The sequence below is a fragment of the Ochotona curzoniae genome, unplaced genomic scaffold, assembly GCF_017591425.1.
Source record: "Ochotona curzoniae isolate NIBS_2020 unplaced genomic scaffold, NIBS_Ocur_1.0 contig_908, whole genome shotgun sequence".
Classification (NCBI taxonomy): Eukaryota; Metazoa; Chordata; class Mammalia; order Lagomorpha; family Ochotonidae; genus Ochotona; species Ochotona curzoniae.
The window spans coordinates 3,953,616-3,972,897 of NW_024466607.1; the positions used below are offsets into that span (position 1 = coordinate 3,953,616).

General features: G+C 49.1%; 1 protein-coding gene across 1 annotated transcript in view; it reads right to left on the bottom strand.

Annotated features, from left to right (window-relative positions):
- RAD18 (RAD18 E3 ubiquitin protein ligase) overlaps window positions 1-19,282 on the bottom strand; it is a 61,427-nt gene that overhangs the window by 32,704 nt on the left and 9,441 nt on the right. The window contains exons 4-9 of the mRNA XM_040995109.1: window positions 18,697-18,767; window positions 12,200-12,537; window positions 11,040-11,139; window positions 7,034-7,218; window positions 2,865-2,941; window positions 946-1,006 (exon numbers count right to left, since the gene is read on the bottom strand). Of these exons, the coding sequence (XP_040851043.1) occupies window positions 946-1,006; window positions 2,865-2,941; window positions 7,034-7,218; window positions 11,040-11,139; window positions 12,200-12,537; window positions 18,697-18,767 (832 nt within the window). The remainder of the gene's footprint in view (window positions 1-945; window positions 1,007-2,864; window positions 2,942-7,033; window positions 7,219-11,039; window positions 11,140-12,199; window positions 12,538-18,696; window positions 18,768-19,282) is intronic.

The following is a 19,282-nucleotide window of genomic DNA, read 5'->3' on the forward strand; positions in this document are numbered from 1 at the left end:
CAGAGCAGCTCGGACTCATACCGGCACCCAGAAAGGCTTATAACCAGCCGTGCCACAACGCAAGCTCCCGAAGCTCCTTGTTTATACCACCTTCCTGCGGATTGCGCTCTTGGAGCATCTGCATCCCTGCCTCACACACGGGAGGCTCCACCTGGCTTCTGCACGGTCTAACCCTGTCCGCGGCAGACACTGGGGAGTCGGCCGCCAGATGAAACCTCTCTGTCTCTTTTTCCTCCCTCTGCCTTTCAAATACAAAATGAAAACAATTAAGTAAAACATATAAACATCAAAAGGAAAATCACTCTGACCCCTAAGAGCCAGCCATCACCAGCGTCTTTGCAGCAGCAGCCGCTCAGCCCACTGTCCACGCACGCCTGGCTGGCTGCTCTGCCCTCACACCCGCATCGCCACCCCTCCCTCCAGCACCACTACTGCACCTGCCCCCTCTAAGATACAAACACGGAGAAAGAAGAAATTCCGTTACACATCACAGGAGTATCAGGACTGGGAACAGCCACTCAACAAGCATTTATTGTTGGTCAAGTTTAAACTGAAAACCAATCAAGCAACAGCCTTCAGTCAGCCCTGCAGAAGAAACAGGCGCAGGTCATTCAAAGAAAAGGAAACGATCAACCTGGGAATTTGCAAGACACCGAAGCGTTCAAAGACGGATCAGACGCACCGGTGCTGAGCGGCCAGACAGGGCTGCGAACACGCTTCCATCTCCATCTTCCCACAGCAATGCTTTCTGAACAACTAAGCTCAGAGCAGAGCGTCAGACAGAAACCAAAGGCAGGCACGTAAAGTAACCACCTCTCACTCTATTACTAATATTAACAAAGGTTGCTATTAAACATTTATAAAAAGCATTACTTAAAAAATTACTTATGACCAAAGAAAAAGCAACCCAAGTTCTTTACAAAAAAGTAAATGTTACAAACTTACGATATTTACTGTGGATTTCATCTATTTCTTCTTCTGTCTGGTCCTTTGTAAAAACCATTACCTAAAATATTAAAGAAAAATCTTAATAAGAATCCTCTCCCTCTGAAATAACCAAAATGGAAATTCATACTACAAACTTCAAAGTCTCAAATACAAGCATTTATAACAGAGAAAAAGGATTCCTTAAGACTATTGCAGAGAGACCTAGAAAAGCAACTTCTGCATAATTCCCAAAAATACCATGAACAAGAGACATTTTACTCACTACTTCCATTTTTCTGAGAGACTGATTTATTTCAAAGACAGTTATAGAGAAAGAAAAAGGAAGAGACAGAGAGAAAATTTCCAACCACTGGTTCACCCCCCAGACAGGACCACTGGGCCAGGGTGAAGCCAGGAGCTCCCCCTGTTCTCCCGTGTGGAGGGGCCTGAGCACACAGGCCATCTTTCACTGCTTTCCCAGGCACATCAAGCATGGAGTTGGGTCAAAAATGAGCAACCAGCACTGTATGAACCAGCCCTACAATGCTGGCCCTACTTCTCCTGTAAACAGCAAATGGCCTCTATACTATAAACTATGTGTGTATATGTGTGTGTTTGTGTGTATACTATAAACACTGCCTCTATAATAACAGATGAACCACTACCAAAAGGATGAATGAATTCCTCTGTTTTCTGTGTTTGATTTCCCACGTTCATTAAAGCCGAAGGGACTAGTGGAAATGCGGGAATAAGGCCCTGAGCTGATCTTCATCAGCCCTGCTTGCCTTCTCCTCAGTTGGCCCTGACTGCAAGGGAGACAATGCAGGACCAAAAGACTAGGTGTGCTGGGTTTCTAGTCCCATTGAATCTCAGGCTTCAAAGACCAGAAAGCAGCACTGGCACACTGGCCTAGTGAGCTGAGCATCCCATACTGGAGTGTCAGTTCTGCTTCTGATCCAGCTCTCTGCTGCTGCACCTGACAAGGCAGCAGATGACGGCCCAGTAGCTGGGGCTCTGCCATTCCTATGGGAGACCAGAATGGAGTTACTGGCTTTTGGTTTTGTCCTGGCCCAGCCCCAGCTGTTGTAGCCATTTGGGGAATAAACCAGCAGATGGAAGATGTCTCTCACTTTCTCTGTCTTCCCTCTCTCTGCCACTCTCTTTCAAATCAACAAATCTTTAAAAAAATAAAAATCCTACTCAGAACTTCTTACAGTTCCCACTATACAGTTCACACAAGGCTAACAAGTCAACATAAACCTCATGTTTTACTGCTCTCTGGTTATAAACTTGCTTCCCTAAGATTATTGTTTTTCTCAAAAACACGAATGGTCTAGGAAAAAAAAAAGGTATACTTGGGAGAGTCCCAAACACCTGCTCCAATGTCATGGGCACCTCTCCTCTGGCATTCTTTCCTCGAGCATTGAGCCATGGAGTCAGAGGAAGGCAGCAGCAAGAACCATTGCATCTGCACTGCCTCCCACAGCCCACCAGAACACCCCACCCTCACAAACTTCCGACACTTAACACCTCTGCAAGGAAATCACAGGGATGCAGAATGGCAGGGCTGGAAAAGGAGGCCTGCGGGTTCAGTCCCTCAGTGCCACAGAACTAAACCAGCAGCTCACCCGCCACAGCCACCAGACAATGGGCCTCTCTAGGAGTCTGACCCAGGCGGGCAGAGGCATTTTCTACCAGCCGCCAGCTCACAAGCAAATGCCATTCTGGGCTGTATTTGGTGCCAGGAGAACATTTAATACGATCAGATAATGTGCCGAAGATGAGCCACAAGCAAGCCATAATCTACTAAGCGAAATGCGTTCTGGTACACTTCCCAGGGAGCAGGCGTGATCACAGTTTGCTTTAGTGTCACTAGACTATTTAGTGCTTTTCCCCTTTCATTTCTGCCCAGACGCTGAAACAGCCCATCAACGTACGCTTTCGTTGAGTTTACTAGCTTCAAAGCGCATCCTGGTCTTCTCCATATTTTCGAGTTCTTGAACTATTTCTGCAGCTGTTAAAATAAGAACATATAATCACTATTAATTACACCATCTGATCACTGTACAGTGACCACAAAAGTGTTAACATTACAAGACAGGTGATACTGCATGTGAACTTTCTGTCCTACTTTTACAGCTTTTCTGCAAGTCTAATATAATTTTAAAACATAAAAATTACAAAACATAAGAACATGGAGGTACAGCATGGAACTCATGCGCATGCAGTACAAGCTACAACTAGAAAAGTGAAATAATTCGGCTTTGTCCTTTGGACAGCTACACGCTGTCTCGATGGAACCTGAGAAGCAGTTTGCTAGTGAGTTCAGTGCTCGGGGATGTGTGCCCCGAATCTGGTGTTTAAGGACACCAGCTGCTCCTCAAGGACAGAGTCCTACGCTGCAGGGATGTGCCCTTGCCTCTGAATGCAGACAGCACAGAAAGCCATCCATCAAACCTACGGCACATATGACGCCAACTAAGAATGCACGATGCCTCACACACGTGGCACATTCATTAAACAGTCCACGGAAGAAGAGGTCTAAATGGTGACACAGTATGAAGACAGGGTCTCAGCTGCCTCAGTTAGATAGCACGCATGGGGGGGGGGATCCATATATACTATTTTCTCTACTCCTACGAATGTCTGAAACAATCACCATTTGTTTAAAATTCCACAGACCTTAACAATGCAAATGCCTCAACCTGAAGTTTATGTTTTCCAAGCACTGAGAGGGGCTTTGATCTCTCGAATATTGTAAAGCTGGCAGAAATAAAATAAGCAATCTCTGTGAGCCTGAAGAGCTGGCAGCACGGCCTTTTCACACTGACTCACAACCCTGCAATGGGAAAGGGACCCTGTGTACTGCTCTCCACAAGGGCCAGAAAGGAGAGCGTAGGCAGAAGGACCAAAGGTGCAGGGCCGAGATGGAACAGGGCAGGACAGGGCAGACAGGGCCGAACAGGGCCGAGATGGAACAGGGCAGACAGGGCTGAACAGGGCCGAGATGGAACAGGGCAGACAGGGCCGAACAGGGCCGAGATGGAAGAGGGCAGACAGGGTCGAACAGGGCCGAGATGGAACAGGGCAGACAGGGCCGAACAGGGCCGAGATGGAACAGGGCAGCACAGGGCAGACAGGGCCGAACAGGGCCAAGATGGGACAGGGCAGCACAGTGTTGAACAGGGCCGAGATGGGACAGGGCAGACAGGGTAGAACAGGGCCGAGATGGGACAGGGCAGACAGAGTCAAACAGGGCCCAGACTGAACAATGCTGAACAAGATGAAACAGGGCTGAGCAGAACCAAATAGGGCCCTGGCTGAACAGGGCCGAGCAGCACTGAATAGAGCCGAACAGGATGGAAAAAGGCCAAGGCTCTGCCAAGATACAGAGAAGTCACGCATGGTCCAGAGGGCCAACTCATAGGTTTCTCTTTTGCAGCAAGGGGGACACGTACTGCGTGGACAATAGAGACTCATCAGGGGATCAGGCCTGGGCAAAGCAAGATGCACAGAGGTCAACTGCCCGCATGGGCCGGGACGCTCCGAGAGCAAAAAAAGGCTTACACGGACGCGTCAACACTCTGCTTCTATACATGTACACACACATCACACACACACAAACATGACACACATGAATGCCACGTATGCACTGACATTTGCATGACACACACACGATGTCATAGAAGACAGAGGCTGAGGAATTGTTCCAGACTGAAAAGATGATCTAACTAAACTGCAGGTGTGATCCTAAACTGGATCAAGGCCTGAAACGGGCACTAATGAGTCCCTAACAAACCAGTACACAGATGAGAGAGCGGAAGCATTCAACAAGGTTGGATGGGGCTTAGACAGGATGCCAACCCACTGACTCTCCCTCTGCGGGCAGGGACACAGCACGGCAGCAGGAGCACTGCGCTGTCTCCTGCCATGGACAGCAGCAAAAGCTGAACCTTTTCTCTCACCCTCTCCGCCAGCTACCCTGACCACCTCCATGCTAACTAGACGCTCATATGCGCCTGTAACCCCCTGACCTTTGTAATAAGTATTAGAATAAAATTAAATAATCTTTTGAAAGACTGTCCCTGCTCCACGATGAGAGAAGAGAGCAAGTGACAAGACCACCGCTGTCTCCACACGGCTGTAGGCGCGACAGCACACATACGGACACAAACAGCCGGAGAAGGAGCGGGAACTCTTCCTGCAGGTGCGAGGCCACGGGCCTGTGTGAAGCGTGCACTCACACTCCTGGGACAGTTCTTCCATCTTCTTCAAAGTATGAAATTCTTTCTAGATTTATCTTTTAAAAAGAATGCAAAACCAGGACTGCCCTCAGACCCATACTGCAAGAAGCACCGGACGAGCTCATCCAGGTCCAAGAGCGGAATCCGCTCCCCCAGAGAGCAGCGAGAAGTGATCAGCATGTGGGGCGGCAGCCATTTTTTCCCAATTTTTCATTTTCCTTAAAAGAAAACTGACAGCTTACAGCAGGAATACTGCATCAGATTAGCTTGAGGCTTGTGTATGAAGCACACCTGACACGTGCACCCTGTGCTCAGACCTGAATCCCATCTCTCAGACACCACGCATGCGTACTAGCAAACACTCCCAAAGCTCAAAAAATTCACAGTACAAAACACCTCTGGCCTGAAGCACTGCAGATAAGAGAAAATGAAGTAACACTTCCATTCAGCCCACGATCAACAAATAAATAAGGCCTAGAGGAAAACCCACAGTTTTGCTGACATTGGAAGAATCTGAAATTCATTATCTCAAGTGATTTCATAGTAAGTCAGAAAAAGAAGACCAAATTAAATGTGCAATAAACAGAAGAAGGGAGTAACAGAAGACTGAGATTCAATCAAACAAACAAAAAAACATAAACCATGTGTTGCAAAAAAAAAAAAAAAATCAAAACCTTTATGAGATGCTACTATTAATTAAAACCACCCAGAGGTTCTATTTCACCATCAGAAGAGCTAAAATTCAAAAAAGATTGACAAGAATGTGGCCAAGTGAATTCTCATACAACATAACATAGTTCTTTGGAAACAGTTTCTTAAGAATTTGTTCTACGGACCTAGTAACTCCACTCCTGGGGTACTTATCCAAGAGAAATGAAAACACTTCAAACACGCTTGTAAAGCTAATGTGCCGGGGGAAAATAAAGAAAGAAACCCAACAGCCAACGTGACAGTGAGAAGGTGGAGGATCTGCCCTCACGGGTTAACGTCATTCCCGCAGGACTGAGTAAATATCAAGAATGATCTGTTGCAGAAACAAAAGAAGGTCCATCCTGTTCTCTCTCCTCTGTTGCTCTTCAGCTTGCTGCCAACAGGTGGCACAGCATGAGGACCTGGCCAGAGGCCAGCATCTCCACCTTGTACTTGACAGCCTCCAGAATCGGATCCATGAGTCAAACACACCTGATTATGAACTAACAAATCAAGGGAATTGTCGCAGCAACATAAAATAGACCAAGAAACCACATTCATAAGAGTTTCAACTGAGACACAGCGTGGCCATCTACCAGCAGCTGATGGCAAGGCAGAGAAAAACGGCAGCCACAACAAGCCTCCTTCACAAGAGCAGAGAAAGGCAGGTGAGAGACCACAGAGCCTGCGAGTACAGCAGGAGGCACAGCAGCGTGGGGAGGCCGGAGGGGAGAGCTGCCGTGTCCACAGACACAGCTCCACACCCTGTACCTTGCACAGTGCCGGGAAAAAGCAGCTCAAGCTCTTTGCACCCAATTTATTCCTGCTTCCTCTCAAAATCATGATGAAGCAGGCATTACTGTGCCCCTATCAACTTGTGCAAGGCCACACATCCATGACAGGGACACTGGAACGTTGCCCAGGCTCCCTGGATCTACGCTTCACAACCACCAGCTACAATAATCCCTAAAAAAGAGGCAACAGCCACTGAGAGGCTCTGAGCAGACTCTGGGTCCCGGAAGCCAGGCCGAGAAGGGATGCCTCATCCTCCAGCCACCCTGAGAAGAACGCTTTTGCATGTCTTGTCCACTTCTAAATGTGTCAGAACTGGTTTGTATGGTTCTATAACCTCTGAGGTACAACACTGTACTCCCCATCTTTTCTTATTTTACCTGATTTAGGGTGCAGAGCGTCACACTGGGCATTGTACATATGCACGAATTCTTGGTGTCTTTTAATAAGCTGTTGTTTACTTCCTTGAATAGACAATCCATGCTGTTTCAGCTTTTTCTTCAAATCACGATCGGAGAGCAAGTTGTACACGGTTTTAGGCAGTGGCTTCCTTTTGTGAACAGAACTGAAATGGAGAAAATACATCTCTGAGTATTACTGAGAATAATCAAATGTCAGAGGGCACATCGGGCAGAAGGGTCTAGGGACAGCAGAGTGAGACACCAACTCCAGACAGGGTACAGGCCTGCAGCATGGAGGGCTTGTGGGGAAGGCGTGTGGCCGCGCGCGCACAGGTCCACTCCACTCTCCACACCGCTAACGCAGAAGCGGAAGAGCTTTCCCTTGAAGCTGCCTACGGTTCAGGAGCCAACTCCCCGTAGAACTCATTTGTTTCTCATGATATACTAAAAACGCTACTGAAGGCAAGGCTAAGGATTTTCAGATCATCATCACAGATGGCCTGTGTAGATAAAACTCTAATCCGCAGGTAGAAACACCCCCCAAACCCAGCACAGTAAGTCTGCAGAGAAGCCCTGCTGGGACAGTTGGTGTTGCCTAACTCCTCACCACCAAGCAGAAGCATTTCGGGAAGTTGATGAGTAGAGAATGTGGCATCATCCAGCGGAAATCACTGCCGAGCTCCGTTATCTCCAACTGTGACTGTTCCCGCTGGTGAATAGGGTAGGGCATTTCAAGAACTGCACCAGCAAAATCACCACCTGGCCCTTCATTTTATTTACACACTTAACTGCTATAAGGGCTAAACCATAATTTTAAACAAAAAAGCTGTGTGAGATTTCTTCTATTCCCCAATAAAAAGCCTTAATAAATACTGGTTCTTAAAATGAACTAGAATTCAAACTACCTAAAAGCTTCAATGACTTGAGTCAATGTTTGTCTGATGACAGCAGGATGCCCTAGTGCACAGCCCAGCCTCACTTGTGGCCACAAGCAACAGGTCTGTTTGGAAACCTAGACCTTACAAAGGCTCTGGAAACCACCAGTTCATACAGGACTGCTCCTGGGCCCCAGGACCCCTGGTAGGTTTGAAATGCAGATGGTTAGGCCCATGTTCACTCCACCCACCAAGCAGGATCTAAACTCTGTATTCTTCACAGGTTCCCTGGAGTTAACCGGAAGCCACTGGCTCCCAGGTGGCACTTACAGACACATCACAGCTGAGCACCAACCATTTCCCTCCTAACCAGCAGTGCCAAGCCATCTCAGTTGTTTTCTGCTCAACAGTCTAAAAGCCAGAAATAACTGCTGGACTATTAAAAGACCCGTAAGCTCTCAACAGATTACATTTTTCTGAAAATTGCTCGTCCTATAATGACAGTCCAGTGAATTCTAAAGAGATTGATAAAATGACTGCAAAACAAACCCATGGTATGCAGCAACAGCTGAACAACTCTGAAGGCATTTACACAAGCACATGGGAGAACAATTTATCAGTTCTGTATCTAACTCATTTATTTCCAAAAGGAGACAAGATTAAACTTACAACCGTGAAATTCTAAAGGACTATACTATTTCCCACCACTTACAATGAGAAATTTCCCAAGATGAAATGTGGAGCTGTGTAAAGTGCATGGAAGGGGCTCAGAACCTGAAGGCACCTGCAGAGGGCGCACTCTGAGCCAACTCCAGGACAGGAAGAGGCCGCCGGCACCGTCAGCAGAAAGCTTGGCAGCACGCTGTGCAGAAGGGCATGCTAAGGGAACGTCGGCAGACACTCCTCCGTGTGAGCAAACCCAGCACCAGGATATCACTAAACAGAGATGAGGATCCTGGCTCCCAGGACGTGTCTTCATGAACAACACTTTTACAAGATTAAAGTTAGAAATACAAATAGGGTTGGAGATCAATAAACTTAGGAATTACTGGGCTTAAACAAACAAACAAAACCAAACCGAAAAGCAAAACAGGGTCCAGTAGTGTGGTTTAACAGGCTAATCTTCCTCCCTGAAGCACTGGCATCCTATTTGGGTGCCATCCGTGTCCTGGCTGCTCCATTTTCCATCCAGTTTCCTGCTGTGGCCTAGAAAAGCAGTGGAAGATGGCTCAAAGCCTTGGAACCCTGTACCGGCGTAAGACAGCTGAAGAGACTCTTGGCTCCTGGCTTCGGATCAGCTCAGCTCTGGCTATTATGCTCATTTGGGGAGTGAGCCTGAGAATGGAAGAGCTTTCTCTGTCTCTCCTTCTGTCCATCAGCCTGACCCACCTTTCCAATAACAAGTGAACAAAAACGAGGTTTACTTTTAGGGCAGGGCTTTGCAGAGCCTCCCTCACATGAAGAGGGCGAGCAGCAGGTGGTGTGCCCGAGCCGCACGCAGCAGCATGAGCTGGACCACAGCATTTTGTGGTGCAAGACTTGGAATGACTTATGGAAGGCAGTAATTTATGGAGACGTATGTCTTTGCACTAAACCTGTTCACAAAAACATGACACATGTATCTAAGGAAAACAAGATCCTCATTGCTCACTTCATTGCTCACTTCAACCTTCACTGGAGAAAACACTCGGCCTCTACATTCCCAACTCATCCTAAAGGAAGAGACGCTTGGACAAATAGCAGGCTGGGGACCATTCAGATCCGTTCATCCCAAACTCTTGCAACCAAGCCATCTGAAACCCTGCTTTCTCTTCTACATTCACCCGGTAGGTAGGAGTGCTGTGTGTGCCTACCCTGCCAAGAAATAACATGGCAGGTGGTGTTAATTGGTTAACTTCCAGGTCGCCGTGACGTGTCTCTTCTTCAGAACCTAGAGACCCTCAAAATGCATTCAAAAATCAAGCCATGGGCCCGGCGCGGTGGCGCAAGTGGTTAAGGTCCTTGCCTTGCACGCCCGGGATCCCATATGGGCGCCAGTTCTAATCCCGGCAGCCCCGCTTCCCTTCCAGCTCCCTGCCTGTGGCCCGGGAAAGCAGTCGAGGATGGCCCAAAGCTTTGGGAACCTGCACCCGCGTGGGAGACCTGAAGAAGTTCCTGGATCCTGGCTTTGGATCGGCATAGTATCGGCCCGTTGCGCTCACTTGGGGAGTGAATCATCGGACGGAAGCTCTTCCTCTCTGTCTCTCCTCTCTGTATATCTGCCTTTCCAATAAAAAATAATAAAAATAAATCTTTAAAAAAAAAAAAAATCAAGCCATATCTATTTTTAATCACAGAAACAGTAAGATGGTCCTGCCATCTTTCGTACATACCATAACTTTAGCATGGTTTTTAGAAACAGCTCTTCTAAATCCAAACGAAAATGAAGAGCCAGTCATCCTGCCCCCGCCCACGCCCCAGACCCCATTCGTTTCTTCAGCCTCTGTCTCCTTTCTGAATCTTCTTTTCCTATAAACTTTTAACTCTTTTGCTCCCCAGTCTATCCCATTTATCATCTGCTCTTTCCCTGGGGAGAGTGGAAGGCTTAGCAAAGCTCTATTCTACAAAAACAACACCTATTTTCCCAAACATGAGTTTAGGAAGAATTGAAAACTAATTTTTAAAATTGTTCTAGCAGTGCACACTCCAGTACAGCTGATTATTCTGGCCCAGTGGGAGGGAGGAAAGAACAAGCCGACAGGGAGCGGGAAGCAGCGGCAGGGTCAAAGGAGAAGGGACTGAAGAGGGCCTGGGCCAGACAAGAGGCCTAGCACAACAGCTGCAGGAGACGCTCAGAGAAACGGCTCAAAAGCCGCGGGGAGCCGAGTCACGACGGAGCTGGTGAAGACACCACTTCAACACGGCATCCCACACGTTCCACTCGTGAGCCAGCTCTCAGTTCATGCGCCTGGGCAGGAAGCAGCAGACGGCCCAAGGACTTGAGCAGATGGAGGTCCAGGCTCCTGGCTTCAGTCCAGCCCAGTCCTGGCTGTTTGTCCATCTCCCTGTAACTCTGCCTTTCAAAGAAAGAAAGAAATCCTAGAAGAGAGAAAACTGCTCGACTTCCTTACCTTCTGAGGCTCTCCTTCTTCTCTTCCCGTGATAAACAGCTGTCGAGGTGCTTATTAATGTGATTCTCTGGGATGCTGACCCCACAGACAGGACAATCCACTGCATTTTCCAAAAAGAGAAAAAGACTTTATTACTTGCAGGGGAAAAAAAAAGCCAGTATCTTATAGCAATTAGGATAAAAAGCAAAATCTCAACCAAATATGCAATAAGAAAAAAAAAAAAAAGGAACCACCCATCCAGGCACCGGAATGAGAAGCGCTCGTGTGGACTCACACGCAGCCTCCAGCCTGGTGCAAGGCTGCGCGTACGCTTGCTAAGTAACCAACTAGCAAATGCTCTGGTTAGTCTCCTCTACCAAGGTAGAGCCAAACTACAAAGCCAATCCTAGGACTGCCCAAGCACAAGCAGGCCTCCATACGTAACACAGACAGAGTGGAAGAACCGAGGAGCACGGGCCTGGCCCACAGCAGGACAGTTCAGAAGCAGCGCGCGCGTTCAGGGTCCGGAGCTGGGCCCACTACTATTCGGTTTGTCACTGGGTACGAACTGGCTACTTTAGCTTTCATCTCTAATTCCCCTTAGAATGTCAGCACAGCGAGTCCTGCCCTGCAAGCTCAGGGAGAGGCAGGGATCCGGGCAGCCCCCGGGCCGTGTGCATCAACAGGCAGCTCTGCCCAAGGCAAAGGGCAGCCAGAACAGCACCGAGTCCAGCCCTCCACTCCCACCTCACCAAATCAGGGACAATTTCATCTACCCTATGCCATGGTTTGCTGGAAGCATTCCATTAGAAAGCAGATTTTGCTAGAGGTTAAGAAAGAAAAAAATTGCCAAGCTAAAAATGCTAATTAAGAGCTATCTATCCAGGAGGAGATGTATGCTAGAAAGTCACCAAGACTGTAAACACGTGAGTAACTAGCACACAGATTCCAACCCGAGTTTAACAACACTGACAGAGGCCAGCACGGTGCACGCACGGGTTCCCACCATGTCGCAGACTGCTCTCGGTGTCACTGGCTGGGAGAGACACAGAGGCTGAGCAAGCTGAGCAAACAGATGCTACAAAATGCTCTCCAAGAAAGCAGGTGCTCGGAGCACGGCCTGTCCTACAGAGGTCACCCAGCTGAGAAGATGACCACTGAGTGTGAAAACAAGTTCCTACCTTTGGTGACGTGTTTCAAAGTGGACGTTGAAGGGGTGTCCGGGCGCCTGGCCTCGGAGGAGCTGGGAGTCGTCACCTCTGAGAGCCACGTCCCCGTGGACTCAGCCGAGCTGCTCACATCGTTCTGCGGGGTGAGCGTGTTCTCCTTTTCGCTTGACAACAGCTCCGGGCCGGGACTGGCGCCCTCTCTGATCAGGAAACTGTCCATCAGCCTGCTTGCCTGCTTTGCAGGAGGCCTGGATGCCACGGAAGTAGGGGCTCTGACGGCAAGTCTCTTGGCAGAGGAGGAAACGGGAGACATGGGCGGCGACTCCAAAGCCAGCCGCAACAGATGATCCCTGCAAGCATGGAGACAGTAACAGACTTTCCTACCAGATAACAAAGTACAACTTAAAACACAACAGAAGATCAAGACACGGAACGGTACTTAGCCGATTAATAACATGAGCTGTGTTCTTCCTGGGGTACAGATCTTATGCCGTAATAATAACCATGCCAACGCACTTCTTGTGGAATAAAACACAAGGTGACTCAGAAGACGGCTAACTCGTACGGAAGCAAGTGGAAGGCAGTCAGGTTCTGGTCACAGAGAAGAGCCGACGTGAGACATATTCTCTAACAATCGAAGTTGGGCAAAACAGAAAACTGGGGGCCCGTCATGGTAGCCTAGTGGCTGGGGTCCTCGCCTTGCACATGCCAGTATCCTGTATGGGTGATGGTTCTAATCCCAGCTGCTCCACTTCCCATCCAGCTCCCTGCTTGTAGCCTGGGAAAGCAGCTGAGGACAGCCCAAGGCCTTGGGACCCTGCACCCGCATGGGAGACCCAGAGGAGGCTCCTGACTCCTGGCTGCTGGCTTTGGATCAGCTCAGCTCCAGCCACTACAGTTGCTTGGGGAATGAACCAGCAGATGGAAGATCTTTCTCTCTGTGTCTCTGTCTCTCTGTATATCTGCCTTTCCAATAAAAATAAATAAATCTTTAAAGGACAAAACAAACCAAAAACTGGGCTGCCCTAGCATGAGGTTCTGGGCCCCAGGAGAACAGACACATGGATTAAGCAGCGGGAGGGGGACGCATCCTTCCCCGCACGTCCAGCACTGCATTGGTACGAGATGCGAGCACCGGAGCCTAGGCAGCTGTGGGCACCAGAGTCTGCTGGTGGCCGAGCCCGAAGCCGAGAGGACACGGTAAACAGGAAGGACACTGAGGGGCAACGCCACGTGGGCTACATCCTAAGGAAAGGACCCCACTGGGGAAACGTGAGCAGAATTGAACTTGACCTAGTGAACAGCGGGCCTATTGTCTTTTGCCAGAACAGAACTTAACATCTTTCAAATGAACATAATTTGATAAATAACAGCTATAGAAGGAGAAAAATTTTAAAAAAAAGACTTTAAAATCCTGGTCTTTGAGATGAAATAAAAGACAAGAACAGACTGGCCGCTGTAACACCCGCCCTCCTGTGGCAGAGGTGCTGAGCAAAGCGTCCGTCTCGCTAGGACGAGCTGTGCGAGCAAGGCCCACGGCCCGAGGCTCCTGCACTGACCAGACAGACCCCGCCTGCAAAGACACTTCAGTCAGACTGCGCCTCACCTCAGTGCAGATGAGACCACCATCACCACGATGTAACTACTCCCTGTGCTAAAATTAAAATGCATAAACGCATTCCAGTGTCAGCTATCCTTGGCAGAGAAATCGAATGAGTGCCACGTGACATCTCTGTCCTCGTCAAGCTGACACCTCGGTGAGGGACAGACACATGGCACAGCTCTACTAGGCACGGAAGGTGCTAAGAGGAGCTGGGCCCGATCCTCTCGAGGACAGGATCCAGGAGAACCAGGCCACGTGGCCACCCTGACTCACAGTGAAGTAACAGCAAGTTCCAAAGTCTTCAGGGTCAGAGTGAGGTCAGCAAGGCAGAGCCGGCAGGAAGGCCGGGTGGCCAGAATAAACAAGAACCAGGGTATGGGACAAGGTCCCAGAGCGGGCAGGCCCACTCAGAGAAGAGGGGAGTGGCACTGTGGGGACGCAGCACAGGGCGGTCTGAAGCAGGGGCCACTCTGGGGGCTGTCCTCCGGAAGAGGACACACACAGAATGAAGACCTTGAGAAGTGATGTCAACAATGCAGGCGGACACTGGCTGCGACCGGCGCAGCACCAGAGGGAGAGGAACAGCACATCCCAGCCAGTGTCCCGAAGGCAGAGTCAGCAGGAGCTGAGGTGGGCCCAACAAATGAAGCAGCGTGACCAAGGGGACCAGGGGGACTCAGGGGTCCGGCGCCGGGACAAGTGAGGCTGACCCCGTATTTACTGAGCTGTGGAAGGCTGAGGGAGCAGCACAGGAAGTGAGAGTCATTTGGGACATCCTGGGCAAGAGCAGCTCCAAGGTCAAGGGGAAAGAGATTCAGCTAAAGCTAGAAATCTGCATGCCATGACTACAAAAACGGACATTAAAACCACAAGATCATTTACAATAAAAACCAAAGTTAAAATATTAATTCCAAAATTGATGCTGAGTTAACCTAACCCAATAGTTTTCCCTTAATTCTCGCCACCTCTATGAATTTCTATCAAGGTGAATTGGAGGGGACGGCACTGTGGAGCATGGTAAGTCACCACTTGTGATGGTGACATCCCATATCTGAGTGCTTGCTGCTCTGTTTCTAATCCAGTCTCCTGCCAAGGTGCCTGAGAAGGCGGCAGACGATGACCCAACTGCCCGAGCCCCCGCCATCCATGGGAACAGCTGGATGGAATTCCTGGTTCCAGACTTCAGTCTGACCTGGCCCTGGCTCCTGGAGCCGTTGGAAAGTGAACCAACAGCTGCAAGATTTCTGCCTCTGTCTCCTTTCTCTCTCTGATATTTCACATTTCAAGCAAGTAAGACTTGAAGCAGAGTGCACTCAACCCAGGTGAACAGCTACACAAACGAGCTGAGCTCAGGGTCTGAGCCATGGAGTGGGCAAAGCTCAACCGCATTCCCCACGGGCACTCAGACTCCAGGGGGTCAACCGCTGTCAGAGCTGGGAAGATGCTCAAGAGAAGGCAACATGCTTATCTTACAGATGGGTGAATAAACTCAGGCCACCGCACATTAGACGTCAAACACCCAGGCACGCAGGCCAAGAAACCTTCTTTCCCAAGGTTTCTGCCTGTGTAAACACACAACTCAGGAAAGCATGCAATTATCTGCCCATTTCTTACTACAGAATCATCGCACTCACCCAGACTGCAGGTAAGAATCAAAGTGAGACAAGCAGTGGGCAAACCCAGACGGCCCTAAGTCCCTACAATCCACACCGGGGACCTCAGTACAGCTCCAGCCCCTGCAGAGCTTGCTCTGCTCTGCAATGTGCAAACACTTGCTTAAAGGGGCAGAGGTCCATTCAAGCACAACTCCTTGTTGGCACTTCAGGGAACTATCTTTGTGAAACTGGCAAAATGCATGATGACATTAATGAGAATCTTCTTATCCACGCCTTTGTTCCAGGGATCAGGCTGGCTTATCTTCCACTACACATTTCAGGTCTGACCCCCCCAGGAATCCTTCAGGGCATCAACAACATTATTTCCGTTTCCCAGATGAGGAAAGAGGCCAAAGAGCTTAGTATGTTGGTTGTGATCTCATCAGAACCGGCAGGAGCCCAAATGGAGTCCAGCTTTGCCCAAATCCAGAGCCTAAAGCTTGCCAGGGCACTACCTGGGATGGTGGAGCAGGCCCTGCAGCCTCTGCAGGGGGTGCTGTGGGCATTTCCTGCACAACATGAAGCATCTGCAGAAGCTCTGCCCCGACAGAACTGAGTGATGCTCCACACTCCCAAATGTTAACACCGCCACAGACGGGGTGCGGCTGCGCACACGCAGGGAGCAGCTGCCTTCCTGAGGTCAAGAGCGAAACTCAGGGAAGCTTTGCTTTTCTTTCTCTCTTTTTCTTTTCTTGACTTCTTTATTTTGCTATATATATTTTTTTGAAGATGTATTTATTTATCTGAATAGCAGAAAGGCAGAGAAAGAGAGGGAGAAACTGAGAAACCTTCCACCTGCTGCTTCAGTCTCCAAAGGGTGCTGTGGCCAGAGCTGGGCTGGTCTGAAGCCAGGAGCTTCTTCCGGGTCTCCCACGTGAGGGCAGGAGCCCAAGTACTTGGGCCACCTTCCAGTACCTTCCCAGCTGTGTTAGCAGGGAGCTGGACCAGATGTGGAAAGGCCAGGACTCGAGCCAGAGCCCATGAGGGATGCCAACACTGCAGTCAACAGCACCACCACCTACTCCACAGCACCAGTGCCTTGAAACTGCATGTTAGATAAACTGCATGTTCTAATTTGATTTTGTTCCACACAACAGATTCTTAAGAACCTTAAATTAAACCGAACCAAGAAAAAAGAAAACGTGATTTTGAAAATAAAGGAAAGGTCAGAAGAAAATATACGAGCTGTATATCTGAAGTTATTTCCAACACCTTATTATCCAACTTAGGATATCATATTTTGGAAAAAAAATCATAAAAATTACATTCGTAGTGTACACTGGCAGATGGAAAAACAAAAACAAATAAAACCAATCAAGAAGTAGGTATGTTACAAATTTTAGTCCCAGGATTAAATTTCCTCCCTTGTCAATCCTAAGCCAGAGTTTAGACAAGCAACAAACCAGTTAGCATGAATTCCAGGCTCGCTCCTGTGCAGACCAAGCGCCACAGCAAGTCTGCCCTGCACAGCAGACATCCAGGACGGTCCCCACGAGGACGCTGCTGGAAGCAGAGCAACTCCAAGAAAGCCAGCAAGAGCAAAAGCATGCCGTGAAAGGCTGCCATCCAGCACACTCCCAACCACACTCAGCCCATTCCTCGTGGACAGAGAGCTCAACTGTCCACTCTACGGCCCTAAAAATACAGACCCCGTTCCAGCCAGACAAGGCGATTCCTGCCTTGGCCTAGCAAGGAGGTGCTGTGTACTTCCAGCGGGGGGAGGGGTTAGAAAAAACGAGAAGCTTCAAGACACAATGGAGCTGGCTTAGAGGAAATCAGACTTTCTCTGGACAATAAAATCCCTCAGAAAGGCATGGCCCCAAGCTCTCTTACACACTCTGAAAAGTAATGGGGGGGCTGTTGGGGGGGGACAAGACAGTGAGCTCAGTGGGCACATGCCAGTTACAGGCCAAGCCCTGCTGCGCCTGAACCCAGCTGCCTGCTACTGCAGCCGCTCCGCACAGGAAGCTGGGAAGCTGGGTTGTGCCCCTAACGGGGAGACCTGAATTAGACTCTCAGCTTCCTGCCAGCCTGGATGCTGCTAGCATTTGGTACTACACTGGATCTTAGCCAAAAGGCCGAGAAGCGATGTTGCTAGCATTTGGGAAGCAAACCAGAGGACAGGATGGTGCACACTCGCTCTCACTCGCCCTCTCTTGTCTCTCTCTGTCTCCTGACCCCTTCAAACCAATAAAAATTTCATTCAAAATACCAATCAACAAGTGAAGTGTTTTAAAGTAAGAAAAGCAGTCACTTTAGTTATGAGAATCAGAAAATCTCAGGTTTTTTCTTTTTCAGAGTTTTTTAACCTACACAAGTCTGCCATTGCTTTAGGACCTGATCATAGCGCTCATGAGTTCTAAACATGAGCACTAAACTTAATCAAGTTTGGGATACAAACCACCAAAGACACACACGACCCTACTGCAGGAAATCCACCTGCAATGGGGCAGTGTGACTCCCAGAACATCCCAACAACCTTAAGACTCGGAGCCCCGGGAGTGTGGGAGCCCCGGGAGTCACGCCCAGCCATGACTAAAACAAGTGTATCCTTAATAAAAAGCCTTTCTCAACTTCTGTGATTAAAACTCAGGACAGTTCAAAGCACTGTTATATAAAGCACAGCTTTCTGGTTCACTTGGGAGATCAGATCATGTCACACATTCTCGCACAGAGAGCTAAGAAGCAAAGCGACACATCCGAGTTTCAGACAACACAAGCAACTCGTGCTACACAAGGCACGTCATTTTTCACATGCAGAACAAGGCAGATTAAGACTTAATGGATTAATGGACAACAGAGAAAAGCAATTACAGACATGTGTCCACGGGCCGGTCTGCACACGTCTAACTCCACTGAGAGGCCCAGGCAGCATCGGCGCCCCTGGGGCAACAAGTGCTGCCAGCACCAGGTTCAGGTCTCCAGAAAGTTCTTCCCCAGTGAAAGGAACCAGGACTCCTGAGATAAACAGCTGCATCTAAGGCCAGGCCACCAGAATCACAGGCTGCCGCGGGAGCATGGTCACAGCACGTAATGGCAGCCAAGTCCGCCAGCAGCACCTTCCCAAGAGTTCTTCACCACGGGAGAATGTCTGCTAGGTAAAGGAACAAAATGGCATCCACGTGTGAACACACAGTCTAATCACGTCCTTTCTTTCTCCCACATTCCCTCTCTGAGAAGTGTACGCAGAAGAGATCGAGCACCCAGAACAGACGGAGCAGTTAGAAGTTAGTCACAAAATCACATCATACCGTGCAAAATTCAAGCTTTTTACCAGTTCATCTAACACACGGTTATTTTTCAGGTCCGGCTCTGTGACAGTCTAGAAAAGAAAAACAACAGACGGAGAAAGGTCAAAAGCAGTAATTTATTCATTACAAGCACGATTCTGAAGACGTCCAAGCAGCCGCCTGCAGCGCTCCACCCCTCTGGCCTTCCAGGAAAACCTCCGGGTAAAGCTCAGTTAGCTCGGCCTCCACGGGATCTTACAACAGTGACTCGGGACCTGCTGAAGGCTGAGAAAGGCTCCCCAAGCACCTGCTAAAGCACACATTAGGACCTGGTGCTCGTTAAGGTAGAACCGAGTATGAGCAAGAACCTTTCTTCAAAATGTCAGCACTCAGCTTTCCAAAAACTTCTCCCAACAAACAGAAGAGTGATGCTCTGTTAAGTAATAACATTGGGAGGAACTCCAAGCATTCAGAGTGCAAACACAAGCTCAGCTTTCAGGAAGGCCAAAGGAAGCAGCCAACTGGAGGACTTGTGTGAGTGGTCCCCGTCCCTGGCAAGCAGACCCGGGCAGCTCTGAGGCCTGGGAGCCCCACGGCACCATTTCTG